General features: G+C 34.1%; 1 protein-coding gene and 2 pseudogenes across 2 annotated transcripts; 1 reads left to right on the top strand and 2 right to left on the bottom strand.

Annotated features, from left to right (window-relative positions):
- Positions 1–3,741: 3,741 nt before the first annotated feature.
- Positions 3,742–4,349, bottom strand: LOC110421431 (uncharacterized; annotated as a pseudogene).
- Positions 4,350–4,797: 448 nt separating this feature from the next.
- Positions 4,798–6,120, bottom strand: LOC149526856 (uncharacterized; annotated as a pseudogene).
- A 1,652-nt stretch (positions 6,121–7,772) lies between these two features.
- Positions 7,773–21,939, top strand: LOC110421053 (S-adenosyl-L-methionine-dependent methyltransferases superfamily protein). Of its 2 annotated transcripts, XM_021434504.2 has the most exons (18): positions 7,773–8,293; positions 8,993–9,094; positions 9,220–9,286; positions 9,525–9,706; positions 9,972–10,232; positions 11,592–11,675; positions 11,778–11,825; positions 11,902–11,966; positions 12,493–12,541; positions 13,352–13,595; positions 14,863–14,984; positions 15,249–15,329; positions 15,476–15,550; positions 16,704–16,909; positions 17,017–17,167; positions 20,180–20,285; positions 20,369–20,505; positions 21,395–21,939. In XM_021434504.2, exons 1-18 carry the CDS (start codon positions 7,877–7,879, stop codon positions 21,590–21,592), a joined length of 2,595 nt encoding a protein of 864 aa, XP_021290179.1. In that variant the 5' UTR covers positions 7,773–7,876; the 3' UTR covers positions 21,593–21,939. The 2 variants fall into 2 exon arrangements, with proteins under 2 accessions (XP_021290179.1, XP_021290180.1); XM_021434505.2 differs by lacking the exons at positions 20,180–20,285; positions 20,369–20,505.
- Positions 21,940–22,361: the final 422 nt, after the last annotated feature.

Here is a 22,361-nt window from a genome sequence, read left to right as displayed (position 1 = left end):
TAACTCAATCATTCTTCGTATTAATTAATTATAAAATTTGTAGTTGTTTAAAATTATATTTTTTAGTCAAGTTTAAAATATTTATATAGAATATTTTTAAAATCTTTTTTTTTAAATCGAATATTCTTCAAATTTATGGATGATACCAACATCAAAAGGGCAATGAAAATTTTGAATGATTAATAAGAGTCACGTGACATGCAGTGCATCTAGCCAACCAATACAAGAGATTGTCCATCACGTAAAGTTAATCATTTCTTCAAATGAAAGAGCCCCCTTGTCTTGCCATTTTAGAGCAAAGGATGACAATTCATGCTATTACAAGTTTTATTCATGCTATTTTTATATATATTGAATTCATTTTAAAATACGAGAATCAAATTATTAATTAATAATTATAATTTAGAAATTTTGAATTTAAATTTTAGAATAATAATAATAAAATTTATCCAAAAAAACGATTAACTTTGTATTAACGTTGTTTATTAAACATATATTATATAATTATAAGTTTATTTGGTATATAATTATAAAAAGTTTTGGCTTTTTTAAAAAAAGATAATTCAAGGTCTTGAATTTTACCCACAAAAAGTGTGTTTTCTCACTTTTTTTTGGATCACAGAAAAAAAAAACAAAAGATTGTAAACGAAAATCAAAGGAACAAAGCATGTGATTGTTGAATGATATGATTAATTCTTTTTTTTTTATTTTTTCTTTTTAATTTGCTCTCATTGTATGATGCAAAAGTATGTGGCTATAGAGCCATCATCCCAGCTTTGTGGTAAGCACCCACCAAATGCAATCGACCAGGCTTTATCTCTCTTGTCAGCTTTGCCTTAAATATTAGATGAACCCTTTTTCACACAAGTACCTTTCCAAATGTCTACAACTTTGTATTTGTCAAAACAAAGTATTTTGTGTGATGATGAGCTGGAGTTCATTGAACCCATGGCGGTCTCAGGGCTCAGCTTCCAAACAGAAAAGATTTGGGATTTCCAAGTACCAGACAAGGTTTATACTTTTCTGTCATTTTTGAATCTGTTTTCATGGAAAGGGAAATTCCCTCTCCTTACTGAATTATTCAAAAGCAGCCATTCTCTTGTCTTGGGACCTCTCCTATTCGCAAGTTTGTACTTCTCAATGCTTCTGGCTTATGCCACTCTCTTTTAAACATTCTTCAAAAGCACCAAAAAAAACGAGGATTCTCCATTCATAGGTATTCTTCAGCAGATAAAAATGAGAACTTTGCTGCTTTTCAAATATGGAGGCAAAGCAATAAGGCACCTACTCTATCCAATGCCTAACACAACCAGTTCCTCTAATTCCTACCTCTCCTACACCATTCACCCAAGTTGAAGTTAATGCAACCCAACATATGCCTTTCAACAATTTCAAGATGCATGTGTTGTACCAAATCAGCCACCATCCTGCATTGTGACTAAGGTCACTTCTCTTTGCGCAGAAGTATCTGCCACTTCTCTATATAAAAGCCAGGAGAAATGATTGATGTTCATGAGTGGCTCACTAAGATTTTAATCACAGAATTAAAAAGGGGTATACAGACCTTTTACCGGGGCTGGCTGAACAACCACAAAAAGCAAAAAAATGTCATCAAAAGGAACAACAGAGAGTAGGAATTACAGATGCTATTTCAATGAAAATTATGAGCTTTGCCGATACTCTTTGTACAACTCTCAAACTGATATGAGATTACCATAATTGCACAGTGGCAAAAAAGACTCACAAAGCACAGCAGCTTTTCTACACGGATGGATGATCATCATTACAATTCATTGCTCAGGGAACAAATAAAAATCTTCCCTTCACACTCAAATGAAACAGTAGACTGAACCTGCTATAAGACCATATCATTATACTCACACTGCTGCTGAAGAAAATTTACAGTTAAGCCCCATGTTTGTGATTACTGCTTGATCAGGCATCAATAAGAGAAGTCAAAACTGGATAAAGGCATCTCAAGTGGACCCTATGTGACACACTTTGGAAAGTTTTTCTTTCACAATCTCAGCCACCGAAAGCTAACATCTCTTCTACAGGGGATTGGTATTATGGCAGGATTCTTTTCTTTGTTTTGTAGAAGTCCAAAAATAAATAAATAAATAAATAAGATAAAATAAAATTAGCTATATAAGGTAATGTCAATCTAAAAGCAGAAATGAATTCCGATGAATCTGCACTGACTATGATTCTAAAGTTACAACTCTGCTGGCATAACCTAGGTCCTCATCATAACACAATAATGTGGCTGAAAAGATATAAAAGCCTTTCCTTTGTGTTTTGTGTGTAGTTGATGGCATAATTGCACCAGTGTTCTGCTAAAATTCATAAGTAGTTCTTAGCAGATTATATACATCCTAGTGATTAACCCTAGAGCTTGATGCATACATCCAAAACTGACCAAAACTAATTCATTATCATTAGTGAACCTCATCTCACCACACAAACAAAGAAATAGCTAAGAGCCCATCTTTCCAAGGTAAGAACTACCATATCAGAAGGTCCAGCTAGCATTTAAAAAGTTTATTCAACATAATTACAGAACGCTTAATAAAACATAAATTAGGTAGAGCACTTTGTTGATGGAAGATCAGAATCAAGGTTCAATAACAAAAACGAGGGCAAAACAGATTAATTGTACGCAGTAGACTGTATGTTCAGTGATGGAACCGGAACAATCATGGCCTTATGTTTTAATTCAGAAAATCTTCTACGCATTGATAGAAACCTTCTCATCAAATGTTTTCTCTTTCCATTTTTGTTCACCCAGATTGCTGGCCAAAGTAATTTAAACCCTTTCTCAGGTCAGATCACATTTATAAACAACTTCAAATACATGCATTGTACATTCACATGATAGGCATGCCATGAGTGACACTTTTACAGAAAATCCCTTCTATATGAGCCATAATAACAAGTAGCTTCAGGCAATACTATCAAAATTGCACATTGAAAAGAATGTCAAGCAAGGATAGTAATGATCATACAAGCTGATAAGCTCCTGATAATGAAATAATAATTGTAGAAATGATGATGCATGAATCTGGAATGAGACTCACAAGTCAGTATAGTTGCACTGAAGAAACCAAAAGCTTATAAAAGCATAATCACTTCAAAAGAAGAAAATTTGGAAAGAGAGGGGTTGCAACCATTTAGGTAAACCATTAATCTTATCATTCTTAATCAGTATTCAAATAGATATCTTCAGAAGTGATCAAACAAATTAATGCATAGTTGCATCTCCTTGAAGGATAAACCCGTGGTATTGCCTGCCTTAGAAAGCAAAAGCATTAAAGATGGCCCAAGGAATCCCTGTAAAGTAACTGTTTCTAGTCAAAATTTGGCACAAGCTATGTGACATACAATTGTGCATGAATGTGGTAGTTACCATTCTTGAAAGAAGTAAGAATCCTTGTACAATAATGCCACACCCGAGGTGGAAAAATGAAAGTAACTATCTTTAAAATCAATTCAACTATCATACGAAAGAATATAGATGAAATCTGATTGCCTCTTTGACAAAAATCTGTTTACTAAAAAAGATACAAGATCCTTTTCTCCTTTATGGAGAAAGGGAAGCAGAAGATTCTAATTGTAACTGATCGCACAGGCAAAAGAAACATAAAAATTGAATGCCTCCAGTTTTGATTGATATCAAAGTTGCATGAAAACAATCACTACATGAAACAGTCACATTAGAGAATTTAAAGGTTAAAGTTATTTTCACTCGGCCAACACTGCCTTCATACCTTGGTGAAGCCTCTTAGCATTCTGTGTTATAGTATCAGGCCTCATTCTTTTTTGACTCATTTCAATGAGCCTTAGAGCTTCATCTTTCCTCTTCCCCTATGAATATGCATTGATCAGCATTTTATAGGCGCCTAAACCAGGTGAAAATCCCTTTGTTAAATCAACTCAAAGACAACCTTTGCCTTGTCCATTTCACCTTGCAAACAATATCCACTAATTATTGTAACATATGTAATTTCATTAGACTTTACATCTTTTTGATTCATTAGCGCAAGTACTTCTTCAGCTTTCTCCATCTTTCCTTTTGTACAGATAGCATCCGACAAAATGTTAAAAGTAATTTTGTCCAGACATATATCTTGACTGGCCATTCTACTTAAAAAGCTTGATGCCTCTTTCCATTGGCCTGAATGGAAGAAACCACCCAATACAGAGTTGCAAGTGATGACATTAGGGTTTACATCTCTTTCATTCATTAGCTTGAATATTTTAATGGCCTCTTCAACTCTCCTTTCTTTACAAAGCTGATCAATTAAAGAGCTGAGAGTTACTACATTGGGATGAAGTCCTTCATCCATCATTCTATGGAACAAGCTTGTTTGTTCTTTCCATTGTCCTGAAAGGCAAAATTCATGTATTAAAGAGCTATAAGTAATAACATTAGGTTTTACATCTCTTTCACTCATTGGCTCCAACATTCTACGGGTTTCTTTCATTCTCTATTGTTTGCAGAAAGCATCAATTAAAGAGTTGAAAGTTACCATATTGAGATAAATTCCTTCATCCATCATTCTGTGGAACAAACTTGTTGCTTCTTTCCATTGGCTTGAAAGGCAAAATCCATGTATTAAAGCGCTGTATGAAATAACAGGTTTTAGACCACTCTCACTCATTAGCTTTAACATTCTACATGCTTCTTTCACTCTCTTTTGTTTGCACTTACTTCATTGGGATGAATCCCTCGACCCATCATTCTGTGGAACAAGCTTGTTGATTCTTTCCATAAGCATGAATAACAAAATCTTCGAATTAATGAGCTGTCAAGTCCCCAATGTCTAATGCCTTTACCATCTTCTTTTCCTTGCATAAAATATCTATCATGATAGTGAAAGTTACAACATTTGGAGAGATTCCATAAACAACCATGTTTTCGAAGAACTTTATGAGCTGTCTCCGATCACCAGACTTGCATGGGGATATTATGAGTTATGACATTTGGCCTTATACCTCTTTGAGTCATTAAATTGAATAAAGAAGTTTCTCCTTTGATGTTCCCATCCTTGCAGAGAGAGTCAATTAGAGAAGTGAAGGTGTATACATTCAAAGAAATTCCACTTATAACCAAGTGAGACAACAATCTTTTTGCTTCATCCCACTTGCCAGTGCTACATAATCCATAAATTAAAGTAGTATAAACAACAACATTTGACTAGATACTCCTATCTAGCATATGCTGAAATATAATCAAGGCCTGTTCTATACTTGTCTCTTTACAAAAGCCATCAATATTTGTCCCATCCCATAACATACTACATCAGCTTTGAAACTTCCATTTTCATTTATCACTCTTAGAATATCAAGGGTAAAACGAGTTTGTCCCGATCTGCAAAGTCCACTAATAATAATATTGCAAGTCCATTGATCACATGGATATCCATTCTCCACAACTTTCTGAAACAATTCCAAAGCCTCATTAATCTTACTCTCATTGCAAATCCCAAGAAGGGGAGCACTCATGGTACAAGCAGACTAGTTTAAAAATCATTGCCAACACAGAGAAAGCCAAGTCTACCTGCTTCAAATTGCACAAGCTATTAAGCCAATTGTTCATTGTAAAGATATCAAGTTGAATTTACTGACAACCAATCATCTGTTTACACATGGAAACAACAATAGAATAATGTTTCATCTTGAAGACAGCCCCAAGCAGATAGTTAAATGCCCGTATAAAAGGAAAGTGTCAGTCCAAAGAGCCACACAGCATCTAGGAGGTTAAGAGATTAAATTCTCCAAATGCATGCATCTGATAATACCTTTTTGGGTAATTTTATCATCAACAACAGCAGCAGAGGCAGAATAACAAGAAAGGAAACAGAGTCTCATTCTGAGAGCTGACAAAGAGAAAAGACCAGAGAAGAATTACCAGAGAAAGCAAAAGCAGAAGAAGAAGGAACTGTTGTGGCGATTTTGTTCATCTTGATAACCATCTTCGTTCCTCAGCCAATCCCAGGAAATGAATTCACTCTTTGGAAGTAGCCAAGGAGATACAAATTAAAACTTGCTGATTATTGCCAAGAGTCATGTTTGCAGACCTAAGGATTAGGGGTGAGCGTAGATTAATGATTGATCATCTTTAAAAAGTGGATCAAAATTTATCAAACATAAAAAAAAATCAAATTGATTAAACCTAAAATTAATTTGATTGATCTTATTTTAAATTAATGAATCAAAATTTTAATTTTTTATAAATTATAATATTAAAATTTATAAACTTTATCTATAATTATATATAAAAAATCAATGATATAATTTATATAATATAATATAATATTTTATATCAAAATTTATATAAATAATAAGTAATTATAAATAATATATTATAAAATCTAAGATAATAGTTAATAAATTTATTAAGTCTAATCATATAAACAAAGTTTATTATAAATTATAGTGATGTAGGTATATAAATTAAATATATGTATAATAATATATTATTTTATTATATATATTTAATAATATAAATTATATTAAAATATTTTATATTAAAATTTATATAAATAATAACTAATTATAAATAATATGTTATAAAATTTAATATGATAACTAATAAATTTATTAAGTGTAATCATATAAATAAAATCTATTATAAGTTATAGTAATACTTATATATAAATTAAATATATGTATATATAATATATAATTTTATTATATATATAAAATTAATGATATAACTTATATGTTATAATATTTTATATCAAAATTTATATAAATAATAATTAATTATAAATAATATATTATAAAATCTAATATGATAACTAATAAATTTATCAAATGTAATCATTTAAATCAAGTTTATTATAAATTATAATAATATTTATGTATAAATTAAATATATATAATATATTTATATAATTATATATTTATAATATTTTATATTATAAAATTATATTAAATTATAATAATTATAATATATTAATATGTAAAATATTTACTATCATATATTATAATATTAACATATAAGTTATATTATTTAAAATATATAATTTATAAATTTATATTAATACATATTTATAAATAAATATATATAATTAATATTAAATTACTATAATTATAATTTGTATATGTATATATAATATCTTAATATATTTTAAGTATATTATTAATTAAGTTTACTATTAATTCTTTTTAATATATATAAAAAATATTATATATATATATATATATATAACTAATTTGATTTGTTGGTAGATTGATCCAAAAATTTTAAAATTGAAAACTGATAAAAAAATTAATTAAATCCAACTTTTTGAATTAATTGATTTAATAAATTAATTAAATCAAATTATTTTACTTAAATTATATTTAATTTAAATAAATAATTAATTAAAATTGATTTTATGTACCCTTATTAAAAATGACATTTGCCTTTCCCCAAATTCTTGCTTGTCCTTAGAAAGTTATAATCATTTTTTTTTGGCTCCACTGTAGATAAAAAACGATAAAACTGTAAAAAACAAAAGAAGTGAGATGGGAGTAAGTCAATACTTTTAAAAAACTTTTAAAGTTTATATTTTTTTATTTTAATTTACAGAAGCACAACGATAAAATAATTAATTTTTTCTCTTAATAATGTAAGAAAAGTGAATATTTTTTTATCTACCTTTCTATTTTTCTTATTCACCACGCCAATTTTTTTTTATTTTTTCTTTTTTTTTTCCAAATTTTCATTTTTTCTATCATGTCCACCTTCTAAAGTCGTAGAATTTACATGGTGGAGTATAACAACAAAAGCATGAAAGAGAAACGGAAAAATCCATACCCTCCAACAGCCCTTCGAAATTAAACCCCAAAGGCCGAAACCCCAGAGAGAAAACGCAGAACATCAAAGATGAAAATGGGTAAGAAGAAAACCCAGCAACCATCAGCCTCAACCGACGATCTTGTCAAAACTCTTGGAGACTTCACGAGCAAAGAAAACTGGGACAGCTTCTTTACTATCCGAGGCAGCGATGACTCGTTCGAGTGGTACGCTGAGTGGCCTCAGCTCCGTGACTCACTCTTCCCTCTTCTTCAACAACAGCAGCAGCAGCAGCCTTCACCCTCTTCTTCTTCTTCTTCTTCTTCTTTGCAAATACTGGTGCCTGGTTGCGGCAACTCTCGCCTCTCAGAGCACTTATACGATGCCGGATTCGAAGATGTAACCAATGTTGATTTCTCAAAGGTTGTCATCTCCGACATGCTTCGACGTAATGTTAGGGAACGGCCCAACATGCGTTGGCGGGTTATGGACATGACCCAAATGCAGGTTTCTTCTCATTTTTTCAACTTGGGTAGTTTTTGAATTTGCTTGGAGTCTTATTTGATAAGTGATGAGTTTTGGTGTTATAAAATTTTCCTTTTTCTTTTTGGTAGACGTGGAAGTCCGTGACGCGAATACAATAATTTGATGTAGCATTTTCAATCTAAGACCTTCAAGTTGAAGTTTCAAATTTTAACATCCGGGGCATTGATGTTGTAGAATGAATAAATTCAGAAATTGTATGCCGGTTTGTTCTTATTATTTAATAGTGGGCATTTTAGGACAGAGATAGTTAGAGATTATGCAAAACTTCCTTCAAATGTGTGTGGGATTGGGTGGTTTTGGTTTACAAAATACAAGCTAAATAACTGCTGGGTTACCATTATTCATAACTCCTAACCATCTCCTTATTGATGCCTGAATTCCTAAGAGTAATATATCTCTTGTGATGGGAAGTTTGAGTAACATCGACTGGTATCAACTTTTTGCATAGTGCTAAGATATATGGTTGTGTCATTTTAGCAGTCTCTTCTTGTAACTTAATTTTATGTTGGATTTGTTTGATCTATCTATACTAGCTAACTTGTCTTTCACTTGATATGCTTCTTGGTGGGTGAAGGAGGCTTTTCCTGATTGATGTCCCACTTCCTTACTTTGTGGTTGTTCTTTTACTTTTCATTTATCTGATATAACTATGTTTACCAGTTCACCGATGATACATTTGATGTTGTTCTCGACAAAGGTGGACTGGATGCTTTGATGGAGCCGGAGCTTGGCCGTAAGCTGGGGAATCAATATCTATCAGAGGTGTTGCGGAGTTTGATTTATCTTATTAATCCATAATTTGTCCTATGTACTCGGCAGTATTCTTTCATTGTTGTAGAAGGTTCAACTTTTCTGTTGTATTCATAAAAGTTGATTTGGATCATCAGGTGAAAAGAGTTTTGAAATCCGGGGGTAAATTCATTTGTCTTACCTTGGCAGAATCTCATGTTCTAGGTACAGTTTACTTTAACTTAATGCGAAAAGAATTTTGTTCTACATTCTATTGCTTTTTCTTAATTTAGTTTCTTTTTAAAAATATATTAATAAAGTTAATGTGCTTGTTGTGGAGATGGACTTTAGATGAGGAAAACTATTCATTTACTTGCTCTTTTGTTTTTCTTTGTATTTTGATCCTACTTTTTTTATTAATCACTGCCTTTGCTAAGATACATGTTGCTTTCTACCCTTTTAGGTTTGCTTTTTTCTAAGTTCAGGTTTGGCTGGAAACTGAGCCTTTACGCTATACCTCAGAAACCATCTAGTAATCCTGACCTCCAAACCTTTATGTTGGTTGCTGAGAAAGAGAATTGCAATGAACTGCACCAGATCATGTCATCTTTCAGTCGTTCTTCCCTTGGTTGTCATCAACATCAGGTGCTTAGTATCTAGTTAGTATTATTATTATTATTATTATTATTATTTGTAATATAAATTGAGTAAAAGTGCACAAATATTCAAACATTGATATGTAAGAGGTTATAGTAGTTCATGCAGTGGTTTCTTGAGTGTTTGAACAAAAATGGTAAAAGGCAAATGAATTTTCTTACTATAGTTTGTTATCAATGTGATCTCCATTCTGAAATCTTGGAACCTGAATCTCTTTAAAGGTTTTGATTTAAACCTTGGAATCTGTTTTTAGGCTTCTGGTCTTTGTGAAGCCCTTGAAAATGAGAATCGAATTCGTGGAGAATACTTGAGTGGCTCTGATATACTGTATTCTCTTGAAGATCTGCAACTCGGAGCTAAGGGGGATCTGACTAAAGTTAGCCCTGGTTGTCGAGTTCAGCTTACTTTGGGTGAACAAGGGGGCTCCCGTTTTTGTTACAAAGCTGTATTGCTTGATGCTAAACAACCGTCTGGTCCATTCTCTTTTCACTGTGGTGTCTTTATTGTTCCTAAGGTATGTCTTGACTTTAAATGGTTTTAATAAACTTTTTGAGGCAAAATTTATCTGAATCAGATTGAAATTAAGTCTGCTTATTTATAGCTCAGAAGTTGCATTTATTTAGAATTAATTGAACAGAGAATTACATGCTTCCTAAAACGGTCAAATTTGTTTATTTGTTCTCTTCAAATGTGTAGTTTTGTTGGTTCTAAAAAAATGAGTTAGGTGTGTCTTTAAACTTATCAAAGAAAAAGGTGTCTTTAGAATACAAATGGACTGTGGGCATAGAGACTTATTGGTAAGTGTCCTCTGGTTCCTATATAGTTGAATAATTGGCCTTGGAGGCTTTGACTCTTGCATGGTGTGGATAAGGATTGGTGTAAGTCCTCTAATACAGGACTGATACTGCATTGGGTCTTATGTGACTCTGACAAGTGAACATATTGTATTCCATTATTTATTTGCAGATAAAATTGCAAATTTCCATCTTGTATTCATAAATGCGTGCTAACTTGAGAAATTAGAATATATGCAAGTTCTTTGGATCTCTTAGAATCTGTTACATTGCTCTTTTTTTTTTAAAATCAAAATTCAATGAGAGAATTGCATTTTGACTCTTCTGGTGTCTAGATAGGTGCAAAAGTTCTTCAGGATTTGTTAAGGTGGTGGTGGTGGGTGTAGTTGGTGCAGGATCTTTTTCCTGCTCTTGCTAGAGAAAGGATAGGTTGAATAATTAAAATTTGCATGGGACATTGAATTGGTGACTAACCATCCTAACTTAAAACTTAGCTATAATTATATTCAGAAAAAAATCTTAGCTATTAATATACTTGCTTTGTCATGGGATCTTTCACAGATTTCTATGATGAATTCATCTTAACTGCATCCTTTCTGTCAAGCTCGAAAAATAATATTACTCAATTTATGACAAACCATTTCCATGCTCTAAGAGACTGCCTCAAGCCCTCCCTCATACTGGTCTTCCTCATTTCTTTCCTCTTCTACGTTTGCAAGGCAAATGAAAAAGTTTGTAGAGTTACTATAAAGAGCTTTTTTTAATTATTATTATAGATTTATTTATTTCTTTTGCATTTTGAGTAGCACGGGAAGGAGGGGGGGGGGGGGGGGGGGGGGGGGGGGGGGGGGGGGGAGCAATATAGAAGTTGTTCTTCTCTCTTCCTTTCTACCATGTTAGCTCCTTTTAGGTCATACCCTAAGCACCCACAAATATGTATTAAAGGAAAGAAGAAGGCATTGAACATTTATATGTTGCAGTTAAGTAGTTAGCATATGTTTTTATATATTAATGTTTACCCAATTTGGGGCAAGTGATTTTTTTCTGTTTGAAATATGTAACTGAATCTTAGATTTCAGACTCGGGCTCATGAATGGCTCTTCTCTTCTGAAGAAGGACAATGGCAGGTGGTTGAAAGCTCAAAGGCTGCTCGTCTAATAATGGTAGCTTTTCCTAGAACATTTAATACTTGGTTCAAGGTCTGTTTTTATGAGACTCATTCTCCAATTAAAGCATCTAAATGTAATTTTATGTCATGAATGAAGGTTTTATTAGAGACTATCCATGCTAATGCTGATATGGATGATATTCAGGTATGCTACAGATATTTAGCTTCACTTGTCAACTGTCAGTTTCGTTAACTGAGTTAGATATTGCTATCTCTTTCAGAAGGATTTGTCTCCTCTGGTGAAGCCATTGGCACCTGCAGATAATGATAAGGGAGATCAAATTCCGTACGTTCCATTCTTTTATAAATTGTCCATTTGCTAACATCCATTCTTCCTCGCTTATGTTTTGGTTATAATGGATTGAGTGTTGGATGAGTGGTTTGCTTTGGAATGTACTATGTTATTATTTTATAACCTACATGTCACTGGCAACTTGTGTGAGGCAATGCTGCCATCTTTTTGGTACTTAGAGGTTTTACTTTGGTCCCTAAGTTCTAAGATTAAAAGTTTTCATCACACTGCTAAAGAAGAGGACTAATCTCTTAATTGTTGGACTTCCCATAAAATGATTGCATGACTACTTCTTGTTCAGTGCCACTTTAGAAAATTTGTGATTATATAAAGGCTCCTGAAGCAAACAATTGAAGTTGTTAATCCTTCATGAAATATGAACTAAGGAGCACCAGTTTAATGTTGTTGTGTAGTGCTCTAACATGTGGAATTTTTTATGCTGCACTTTTCTTTTTTTGCTGTATAGCCAAACAATCATCTGTTTTTTCTGTGAGGGATTCTTGGTTGTTTACTGTACCAGGTTTATGACAGCAAGTGATGGAATCAAGCAGCGAAACATTGTTTACCAGGTTTATAGTTCTCTTACTATGTGTTTAGCAATGCTTTGAGCACCATCTATGAGAGTTTTCATTCTTCTCGTGCTTCATTGTTATATAGGAAGAGCAAAATCTTGGTGATTATCTAGAATAAGTGTTGTCTGATCTCCTTACTAGACTAGATACACTGCATAATGTTTCTTCTCTCAACATCTTTGGTGCACTTATTGCTGGCATGTGTTATGATTTGAAGTGCAAAGTAGCATTTAAATCAACTATATTGTTATAGTATATAAAGTATGGAGTTCTGCTGTACTTACGTTATAGCTTTCACAACCACTATTCCTTTTCCTTGTCCATCTGAATGCTTTGGCACCGAGAAAGCTTTTGAGAGTTGAGGGCTTGACAGAACATAAATCTGTCTCAAAAGTTACAGGGTGCCCTTATTAGGCTGGTTTTATATTCAAATAAAATTTCAGTATGTTAAAAAGCATTCGTTGCACTTTAATGTCATAAATGTTGCATAATATCTTTTCCTTTAGTAGCCAATTGCTTTGAGTCTGTAGTGATTAATGATTCATCTCCCTTGCAAAAAACCATTGTTGTAATGGTTGTGTGATCACTAATATAAATAGGAGCCATCAACTCAAGTGTGCGGTAAACTGAATATTAGTTTTTCTTGAAATGCGTTATTGGTTTTCAATTGGGCAGTTGCTTTGTTTATAATTGCAGATTTACCTTGGCTGCTCAGTTATTTGCAATGTTCTGTGTAACATGTATTCATTTTCAGATTTTGGTTGGTGCAGTCTTCTCAACTCAATTGCTTGCTTATATTTTGTACAGGGCTCATCTTCTTTGACCGGGCCTATCATTATTGAAGATGTTGTTTACGAAAATGCTGATGGTGATGTCGCTCGCTCTTTACCCTTCCGTCGACTTATTTTCCAAAGAACTGAGGGCCTGGTACAGTCTGAAGCTTTGCTAACTGGGGATGGATCTTTTGACAAAAGTGTCAGTAAATCAGAGCTGAAGAAAGCAAGCTCATCTTCCAAATCCAAACGAAGAGGAACCCAGGGAAAAAATAATGGTAATGATTCTTTCTTTCAAATTTTTGGTAGTTTTGAGTAACTTTGGTATAATGCCAGGTGAGTTTGTTTGAATTGTGAAACCTTTTTTACATTTTGATATGTGGAATTTGATGAAACTAACTCTTCAGGATCATGTTGTCTTTTACATGTTAACCTGAGTGATGAGGAAAAGGTGCTATTGGAAGGATATTAGGTACAGGCTGGAACCTCCAATGAATGTGGTTCTTGATTTATTTAGCATTCTTGTGGAGATTTGATAATTGTTCCTCTGTGAGTTTGGTTGCTGTGCCTGGGATGCTGAATTTGACCCATATTCTGCAGAATGAGGAATTAGATTCAATGTATGCTTTTTCTGCTCTGTTTATGCCATTTGAAATTGTGGCATTAGTATGAGAAGTCATCTTTAGAAGTTAGAGACTTCTTCCAACAAGGTTTTAGTGCGAAGACTTTCTATGAAGCTTTGGCTATTGAAGGTAAAATGAGAAGTGGCAACTTCTCTTTGGAAAACTGTAGGTTGGGGTTTCATTTAAAGTTTTTCTCTCTTTTTGGACCACAGCCCATTAAAGTAACCTAACGGAGGAAAAAACTAGAAGTGAACTAATGGTTATATGCTAGACAGACAAAACCATTGATCCTCTGCTAATTCACTATACCATTGATCCTCTGCTAATTCACTATTCATTTGGCCTATGTTTTCTAATTTTTTTGGTATTAGTTGGGTGGTGCTTGATTTTGTTAGCAAGCTGGGTGGATGTTCTTTTGACAAACAATCTATTAAGATAGCATTACCCTGTCAGCTTGGTAATTCATAGAAAGAGAGTGATGGCAGAACATTTTTGATATGAACCGGAAGACTATGGTCTTGCTGACCCTTTTCTCTTGGTTTTATACTTCCACATGTGGCACTTCTTTAGAATTTATTGATGTTTTAGACTTCAACTGATGCACAGTTTTTTCTTTTTTTTACTGTTAGCACTATATGATTCCTCTGCATTTGAATGCCACTAATGTTTTTTTTGGTGTAATATTATTAGTAAAGGGAGAGAAATATGATGCTCTTTTTAAGATTATTGGTCGGACATCATTGCAGTAACAAACTTCTAACCTTGTGCATTATTCAGTCAGGCTCAGTTGAAGCATAGTCGCTTCTTTTAGGATCTTGAGCAACATGTTGTCTTTGGAATGCCAAAATTACCTTCTATCTAAGATTGTTCTTATTAACGTTTTAAATATTAAAGTACTTTGTTTCATCTCAACTGAAAATAGAATTGAGCAGCAAGATGAAGGTCTATCATGGTTTTCTGGCTAGCTCTTATCATGCGGGGATTATTTCTGGGCTTTCGCTGATTTCATCTTACTTGGAAAGTGTTGCATCAGCTGGAAATAGAGTAAGGACTATATTCTTTTTGCTTGATTAAAGTTTATTTTGGTGGTCATTTGATATGCATAGATGAAGAAATGAACATTATTTCTGAATTATGGGTCATAATGCTCTGTGTCAGACTTGGCCCTACTTTAGCCGACCTTCATATTTGCATGTTTAAAATTGCTGCCTGATGTTTTTGTCTGAATAGGCAAGTGAACTTTTCTCTGACATCATTGATGCTCTTAATCATAATGTGCTGCTCATGTTAAAAAATCATCTTTCTCAGGTTAAAGCAGTCGTGATAGGTCTTGGTGCAGGTTTACTTCCTATGTTTCTTAATGGGTGCATGCAATTTATGCAAATTGAGGTAATTTAAAGCTTTTACATTATCATCTTGCAAATTTGCAATCTGTTTTTATAAAAAGGTTTTTTTTAATTAATTAATGATTCTTCTCTTTATTTTAAAGTTGATTTCACTTGATGGAAATAGTTCAATGGCTTCCTTATCCACAGGTGGTGGAGCTAGATCCTACTATGCTTAACCTTGCAAGAGACTACTTTGGTTTTACTCAAGATAAACATTTGAAGGTAACTAGCTGTGGATCACAGTGCATCTTTAATTTGAATTTTCGTTATATCCTGTCCTGAAAAACTAGTATCATTGTTGCTGTCAATATCCATTTGATGCTGTGCTTGGTCTTGTTTCCAATCAGTTATCAACATTATTTATGTTTTCATCTTCAAACTTGCCTTCAGAATAATTCACACATGGAGAACTAACCTTTAAGCAGATTATGCTTTATGATGCCGTGCATAGCATTTTCACCTTCATTTTATTTCCAAGGAGACTAAACCTCTAATTCATTGTAAAATTTGGCTGGATTGGTTGGTCTAACTGGAAGACCTGCAAGGCCTTGAACATGGCCTGGGTCATACCACAATGATTTTGGTGAACCTCTTAAAAGGTTGATAGTTTAATTGAAACATGGTGAATGTTTTAAGTTGAGAAAATCAGGTAGTTTTTGAAGGGGGAGTAAAGTGCCTCCAAAATTTGTTGATGGATGGACCTGACCCAGTGACCTTAATATTTGATAAGGGCCGCTCTAGCCAACAAGCAAATCTGGATGTGCAGAATATCGCCGCAGAGTCTTCTTTGTGCGTGTGTGTGTGAATGTGTTTATCTTTAATTTATTATAGATATACACATATAGTCTTTTGGTAAACAATGAGTGTTCGATGTTTTTGAGATATGATATAACTTTTAATAAGAAATTACAATACAAGCATGGTACAAACTTTAACATGTAATACATCTGCTTTTTCTAGATGCAATTGTCAAATTAGATATATATTTGACAACATATTTTTTAGGGTAAATTAACCCTGTTGTATGCTCCAAGTATTTTTTGTTTGCTTTCAACTCAATGAAGGCTTATCATTGTTTATTTGTAATATCATATTCTAATTTCATATCTGTATATTTTTGTTATTATATATTAATTTCATGGTTTGATTCCTGGTTCAATCTTTCGTTCTAAACATCAAGGCTCTATTCACTCAATAATCTTCTTGATGGCGTAGGTAGTGTAATAAAAGTTGGAAAAGATAGAATAAGTAAATTAGAAAAAGCATTTTTGTTTCACCTTTCAAGAATGCATATGGAAAGAACTTTAAGATGGCAGAAAGAAGATTCTTTTTTCAATAGAGTTTAAAAAACTTTTGGCTTTCCAATGGTTTTCAGGTACATATTGCCGACGGGATTGAGTTTGTCCGGGACTATAGAAAGTTATCTGCAGCTGGGGAAATGCCTGTTCATGAAAATGAGGATGCTTTGAGTAGTGAAATGCTCCTTTCTTCCAATGGGAGATGCAATTCTTCAGATGAAGAAACCAGAAGAAGTACCACTATTGACATACTTATTGTTGATGTCGACTCTTCAGACTCAAGGTGATTGTAACTATTAAGGGTTGCTGCATATTGTTGTTGAAAAGTTTAAAATCTGTTAATTTTTATTTATTCATCTCTTTTATTAAGTTGTCTTTTTATCCTTATAGCTCTGGAATGACCTGTCCTGCTGCTGATTTTGTGGAAGAGTCTTTTCTTCGAACTGTAAAAGATGCCCTTTCAGAGCAAGGTCTCTTTGTTATCAATTTGGTCTCAAGGTCTTCTGCCATTAAAGACATGGTTGTTTCAAGGATGAAAGAGGTGAGAATAAAGAACTTTCATAAATATTGTTGTTTGTTTTGAAGTTTTATTCTCTCTCTATCTATTTAATCTTTCTATAAATCTACTGTTAATTATATTTTAAAGGCTTCTTTGTTAGTAGTTATATGGTCCTGGCTGAGAATTGCAATAGCCAGCAAAGATGTTGCTTTAAGGTTGCTCCAGCCAGAAAACTTGAAAAGAGAACAGATTTTATACATGCTATGGAATGTGGATTCAACCATACCAAAGGGCTGCAAAAGAGCTTAACATTATCTGTGATTCATATATTTTCTGTTTTACCTTTTTTGGATACTTATGCTTGCTCTGCATTGTATGACACTTCAACACATGTTCTGTGGTAACAATCTGAATTAATTTTTGATGGTTCAATATTCTCTTATAATTAATTATTATTTGGAAGCCATTTTTATTCTATCTTAAATAAAACAATAGTTTTCTTGTAATGATTAATAACTTTTGATAAAAATGCTTCAAGAATATCAATTAGAAAAATAAACGATATACTAGAATGGGTCTGTGTATGTCTGTGCAGGCTTGGAGTCAGAGTTTTAAGTCAAGGGGGGGCAATTGTGCTATAATTTTCTATAAAAAGAATGCTATAATTTTTTTGTTATCTATTTAGTTTCTAATCTTTTTAAAACAAAAAAACTATTCTTGTAATGTCTTTGCATTTAATGTGGTTATTGTAAAATGTTATTATAATGTCTTTGATATGTAAATTGTTAAATAGTAGAAATAATTGTAGTAAAAAAATTTGGAAAGTTAAAAGAAAAAAGGAAGAAGAATTAGAGAGAAGAATTTATATGTGCAAAAACCAAAAAGTACTAGTGGGAGAATAAAATTGAAGGCACCATTTAAGCATAAGACAAAGGAAAAGTGACGCCTTAAAAGTGAAGATAAGTGAAGGGGAAACTGAGAATTAAATTCAGTAAAAATTCTAGAAAGAACCCGTAGATTTTTAGCATAGAGTTTGGAAAATTAAAATTAAGTATAGAATTTTTAAGAATAAGAGGGGCCAAGTAATAAAATTACAAAAGACTGTAGAACTTTGTAAAGGTAAGACATTAAGGTTTTGGGAAAGCCACAAGGGCCATGGCCTTATGTCACGGGTTTGAAACTTTAGTCAAAATTTGTGCGGTACTTAACCCCTGCGTGCATGAAGCCTAAGAAGCCTAACTGTGAAAGTAATGTAGAAGCGTAAATATATGGAAGTGTAAGACAATTGAAGAAAGGAATGGGAGAAACAATAAGTGTATTATTCTTTTGAAGCAAATAAAATACCAAAGATCTATACTAATTGCTTGTAGCTTTGGTTGACCTATGCTTGGTGAAAATAAAAGTGAATTTAAGGGGATTATTTATAGTGTGATAGTCCCTACTAACTATGGAAAAACATAATTAAAGGACTTGCACATGGCAAACAAGGATTGGCAAGTCATAGCTAGCGACTTCATAACTGAACGGAGGCAATTTAGTCAACCAATCTTTGAGAAGGGAGTGACGATCTGTGAGTCAAGCTCACACCCCTTTGTTTCCCCTTTGTGTTGCAAACCTAGACACTGTGCACATGGAAATTGTGCACTTGGATGCTTCACGAGCGTACCATGAAGGCTTCAGAGGTGAGACGCTAGCTGAAGATCTACACCAACGAGAACAACCAGAGTTGGAAGTGTTCATGAGACAGCCGACCAGTAGCTGTCTCAAACGAACCCACGAAGCTAGTGGTGGACCCGCAGAAGACTTGTGGTGGAGTGAGACTCTGAGGCAACAAAGGCGTTGTCGAAATTAAGTGGGGGAGAATGTCACAGTTCATGAATCCGTGACTAGTCCAGCTCTATTGGACCATAGAGCCAACAGCACAAGAACGTGTTGCACAGTGCGATGAGTTACGAATTAGCCATGGGGCGATATGGCACGCGAACTCAATATCAACCACCATCGGACTAGCATTGATTAAGGTTTCTGGACGCACAATATGCCAACAACGTTGGGCTACACAAGTAGAGCGCAGATAGACAAGTCATGCAGAGTAGTGCGGGAAAGCAAGCTTGGTGTGCCAGGGCTGCGTGCACACAGGACTCTCACTTTTGCATGCGCAAATGCCATGCACATGGGCGTCTCGTGTAAGGTAAGTGTGCACATAGGCAGCGCGTTTATGAAAATTGTGCATGTGTTGCTCACACAAGTAGGCCTCGCACTAGAAGGTTGTGTAAACACAACTTGCAAACCAAATCGTCGTGCGCACTAGAACACCTTGCACGGGAGGGCTGAGCACAGGACCACGCACTAGTGGGCCTCATAACAAAGGGTCGCACATCACCAAGTTGCACACATGTTGCGTTTGAGTGACTTGCATAAATGTAGGGCTCGTGTAGGGAAGCAGTGCGCGTAAGGGCGGCGCATTAACAGCTTGCTTACAAGAGGATTGAGTGTATGAGGGTGATTTATTAGCTATAAGGAAGTGACAGCTAAATAGTCTAGGGTTTAGACTAAATTGTGTTATGTGGAAAATAGAATACTTTTTTATTTATGTTTCCTTACTTGTTAGTTACTTCACTTGCATTACAAGTAAGTTTAGGTTTAGGGTACTAAGTTGCCAACCAAGCAATTAGTGTAGGTTTTTGGTATTTTGTTTGCTTCTGAGGAATAATACACTTATTTTTTCTCCCATTCCTTTCTTCAATTGTCTTATGCTTTTGTATTATTTCAAATTTAGGCTTACTTAGTCTTCACGTTTGGGGTATGTGTCGGACGGATCTTGACTAAAGTTTCAAACCCGTGACAGTTTATAATGACTCCCTAAGGGGTTATTTATAATAATTAATAACCTATTAAACCTAGTAAAAATATGGCAAACCACTAGTATGAAAATTGTCTAAACTTAGACCTACTTGTAGTGCAAGTAAAATAAATGACAAATAACGAAAAATAAATATGGAAAGTGTCATAATTTCTATAGACCACTAACTTAGTTGCCACTCTTCCTGGTAGTTGACAGATCATCCAGGTATTCTTCTTGTATTTGGGCTGTTGATGTGTTGCTTCCATCTGTGCGGTGCTCACGCACGTTGCTTCCTTGCGCATGGCCCACATCTATGTGAGTCCTTTTGGCATAGCATGTGTGATGCTTGGTGATGTGCAGCTCACTGATGCATGGCCTTTTATTGTGTGGCTCACTAGTGCGTGGTCCTCTTGTGCGCAACTTTCTCGTGCGAGACTTTATGGTGCACGTGGCTTGTACACATGCAGCCTTTTGGTGTGTGGTCGTGATGTGCACGACCTCCTTGTGTGCACAGCACATGCTCAAGTTTCATATGGTAATCACCCATGTGCATACTTACCTTATGCGTGGCACCCATGTGCATTTGGGAAGCTTGCTGTCTTGCATTGCATTGCATGGCCCGTTTGTTTGCACCCTGCTTGTGCAGCCCAATGTTGCTGGCATATTATGTGTTTGGAAATCCCAATTGATACTGGTTCAATGGTGGTTGATGTTGAGTTCGTGTGTTATATCGTTCCATGGATGTTCCACGTCTTGTCTCGTTGTGTGGCACGTCCTTGTGCTGGTAGATCGATGGTCCAATCGAGTTGGATTGTTCATAAGATTCATGGACAGTGACACCTAGCCCCCTAGGCTCCATCCTTGTTTGTGTATTAATATATTCCTTGTGATTCTTGGTCATATTAAACATATCTTGAGCATTAAATGCATGTTTATCCCATCAGATTCAATTTGACCAGACTTACACCATTTACCATTTTCAAAAAAATAAAATTGTTTTATTTCTTTGAGGATTGTTCCTTAATAATGTATGCCTCCGAAGGCACATAGATTCACTCTCTTTCTCTCTCTCTCTGCTCTATTATCTTCTTGACTTTTCTCCAACTTCTCCTCTTATCAAAGTTTTCAGTTACTAAGTGTACTACTGTTTTTTAAGTGGTACAAAGGTAGGAGTGGTTGCTATACCCCAGGTAGTTGAACACTATTTTTTGATTCTGATAAATTTAGCTTTGTTGCTATTAATGATTATTTTTGTTCTGATTATTTTAACTAGAGGAACTTATTAAGGGGATATAGACATTTAGCAAACTAATATTAATTTTAGCATTAGCAATTTTTTCATTCTTCTGTGTTTATTAAATTTATATAGCACATACCAATATAAATGTGTTTGGCAGTTTGTAATGTTAACGGTCACCTTTCAGGTCTTCAGCCACTTATTTTGCCTTCAACTTGAGGGAGAGGTCAACCTAGTAATTTTTGGTCTGTGTTCAGAGTCTTACATCAAGGAGGATTGCATTCCTGAAGCCACCCTTAGACTTGAGAAATTGCTCAAGCCCAATCATCCCGAGATAAGCCAGAGCATCAACGATGCAGTGAAGAAGCTCAGATGCTTAAAGTGAGACAGCTGATAACAATTTTCCCCTTCAATATGTTCTTAAGTTACCTGAGAGCAAGCTTCCTCAAATTTATTGGCGTTTTTGACATTGAAACTGGGCGATTCAAGAGTGCACTGCATGATGAGAGAAGTCCCAAGTAGATTTTGAATGTTTTTCTTTAGACAGTACGGGGAAAAATGTAGAAGTATACATATCCAGTTAGGCTGTTCTACTTATTACCATTTCCATCATGCAGGGTATTATTGCATGCATGAAGGTGCTATTATCAGATGCTTGAATTTGAAATATACCCTCTTCAATGTTTAATCAGTATTAACTTTTTAATCATACCATTGTGAGTATGAGTTTTGCAGTGATTCTGGGTGTAGCTTATCGTGACTCTTGTTATTTTAATCCTTGCTTGCCATTCTTTTCAATGTGCAGACCTACTTTTCAACTTAATTTCAAACCTACCTTTATCAGTTAAAAAATTTGTGACTTAAAGAAGTGGTTGTCCGTAAAATTTTTCACTCATGCCATGTTGGCTATAAAGTTGCTTTATGAAGATTATCTTAACTCTACAATTGATTTAACACAGACCGTAAAAGGAGTAGATGTGATTAAAAGTGTTCTGTAAGCTCGAGCTTTAAATAAGTTCGATTTCTTGATGAGAATTAATAAGAATTTGAAGTTCCCATGGTTGTCAATTCCTCTCTCTTCTTCATTCTTTCCTCGAATTAAAAGCAATTGCAGGAGTGTTACTTGACGCCTAATCAATCCCACATCCAGTTTA

Source organism: Theobroma umbraticum, unplaced genomic scaffold (genome assembly GCF_002168275.2).
Source record: "Theobroma umbraticum cultivar Fairchild unplaced genomic scaffold, ASM216827v3 scaffold_130.0, whole genome shotgun sequence".
NCBI classification, from domain to species: Eukaryota; Viridiplantae; Streptophyta; class Magnoliopsida; order Malvales; family Malvaceae; genus Theobroma; species Theobroma umbraticum.
This window is presented reverse-complemented; position numbering and strand designations above follow the sequence as displayed.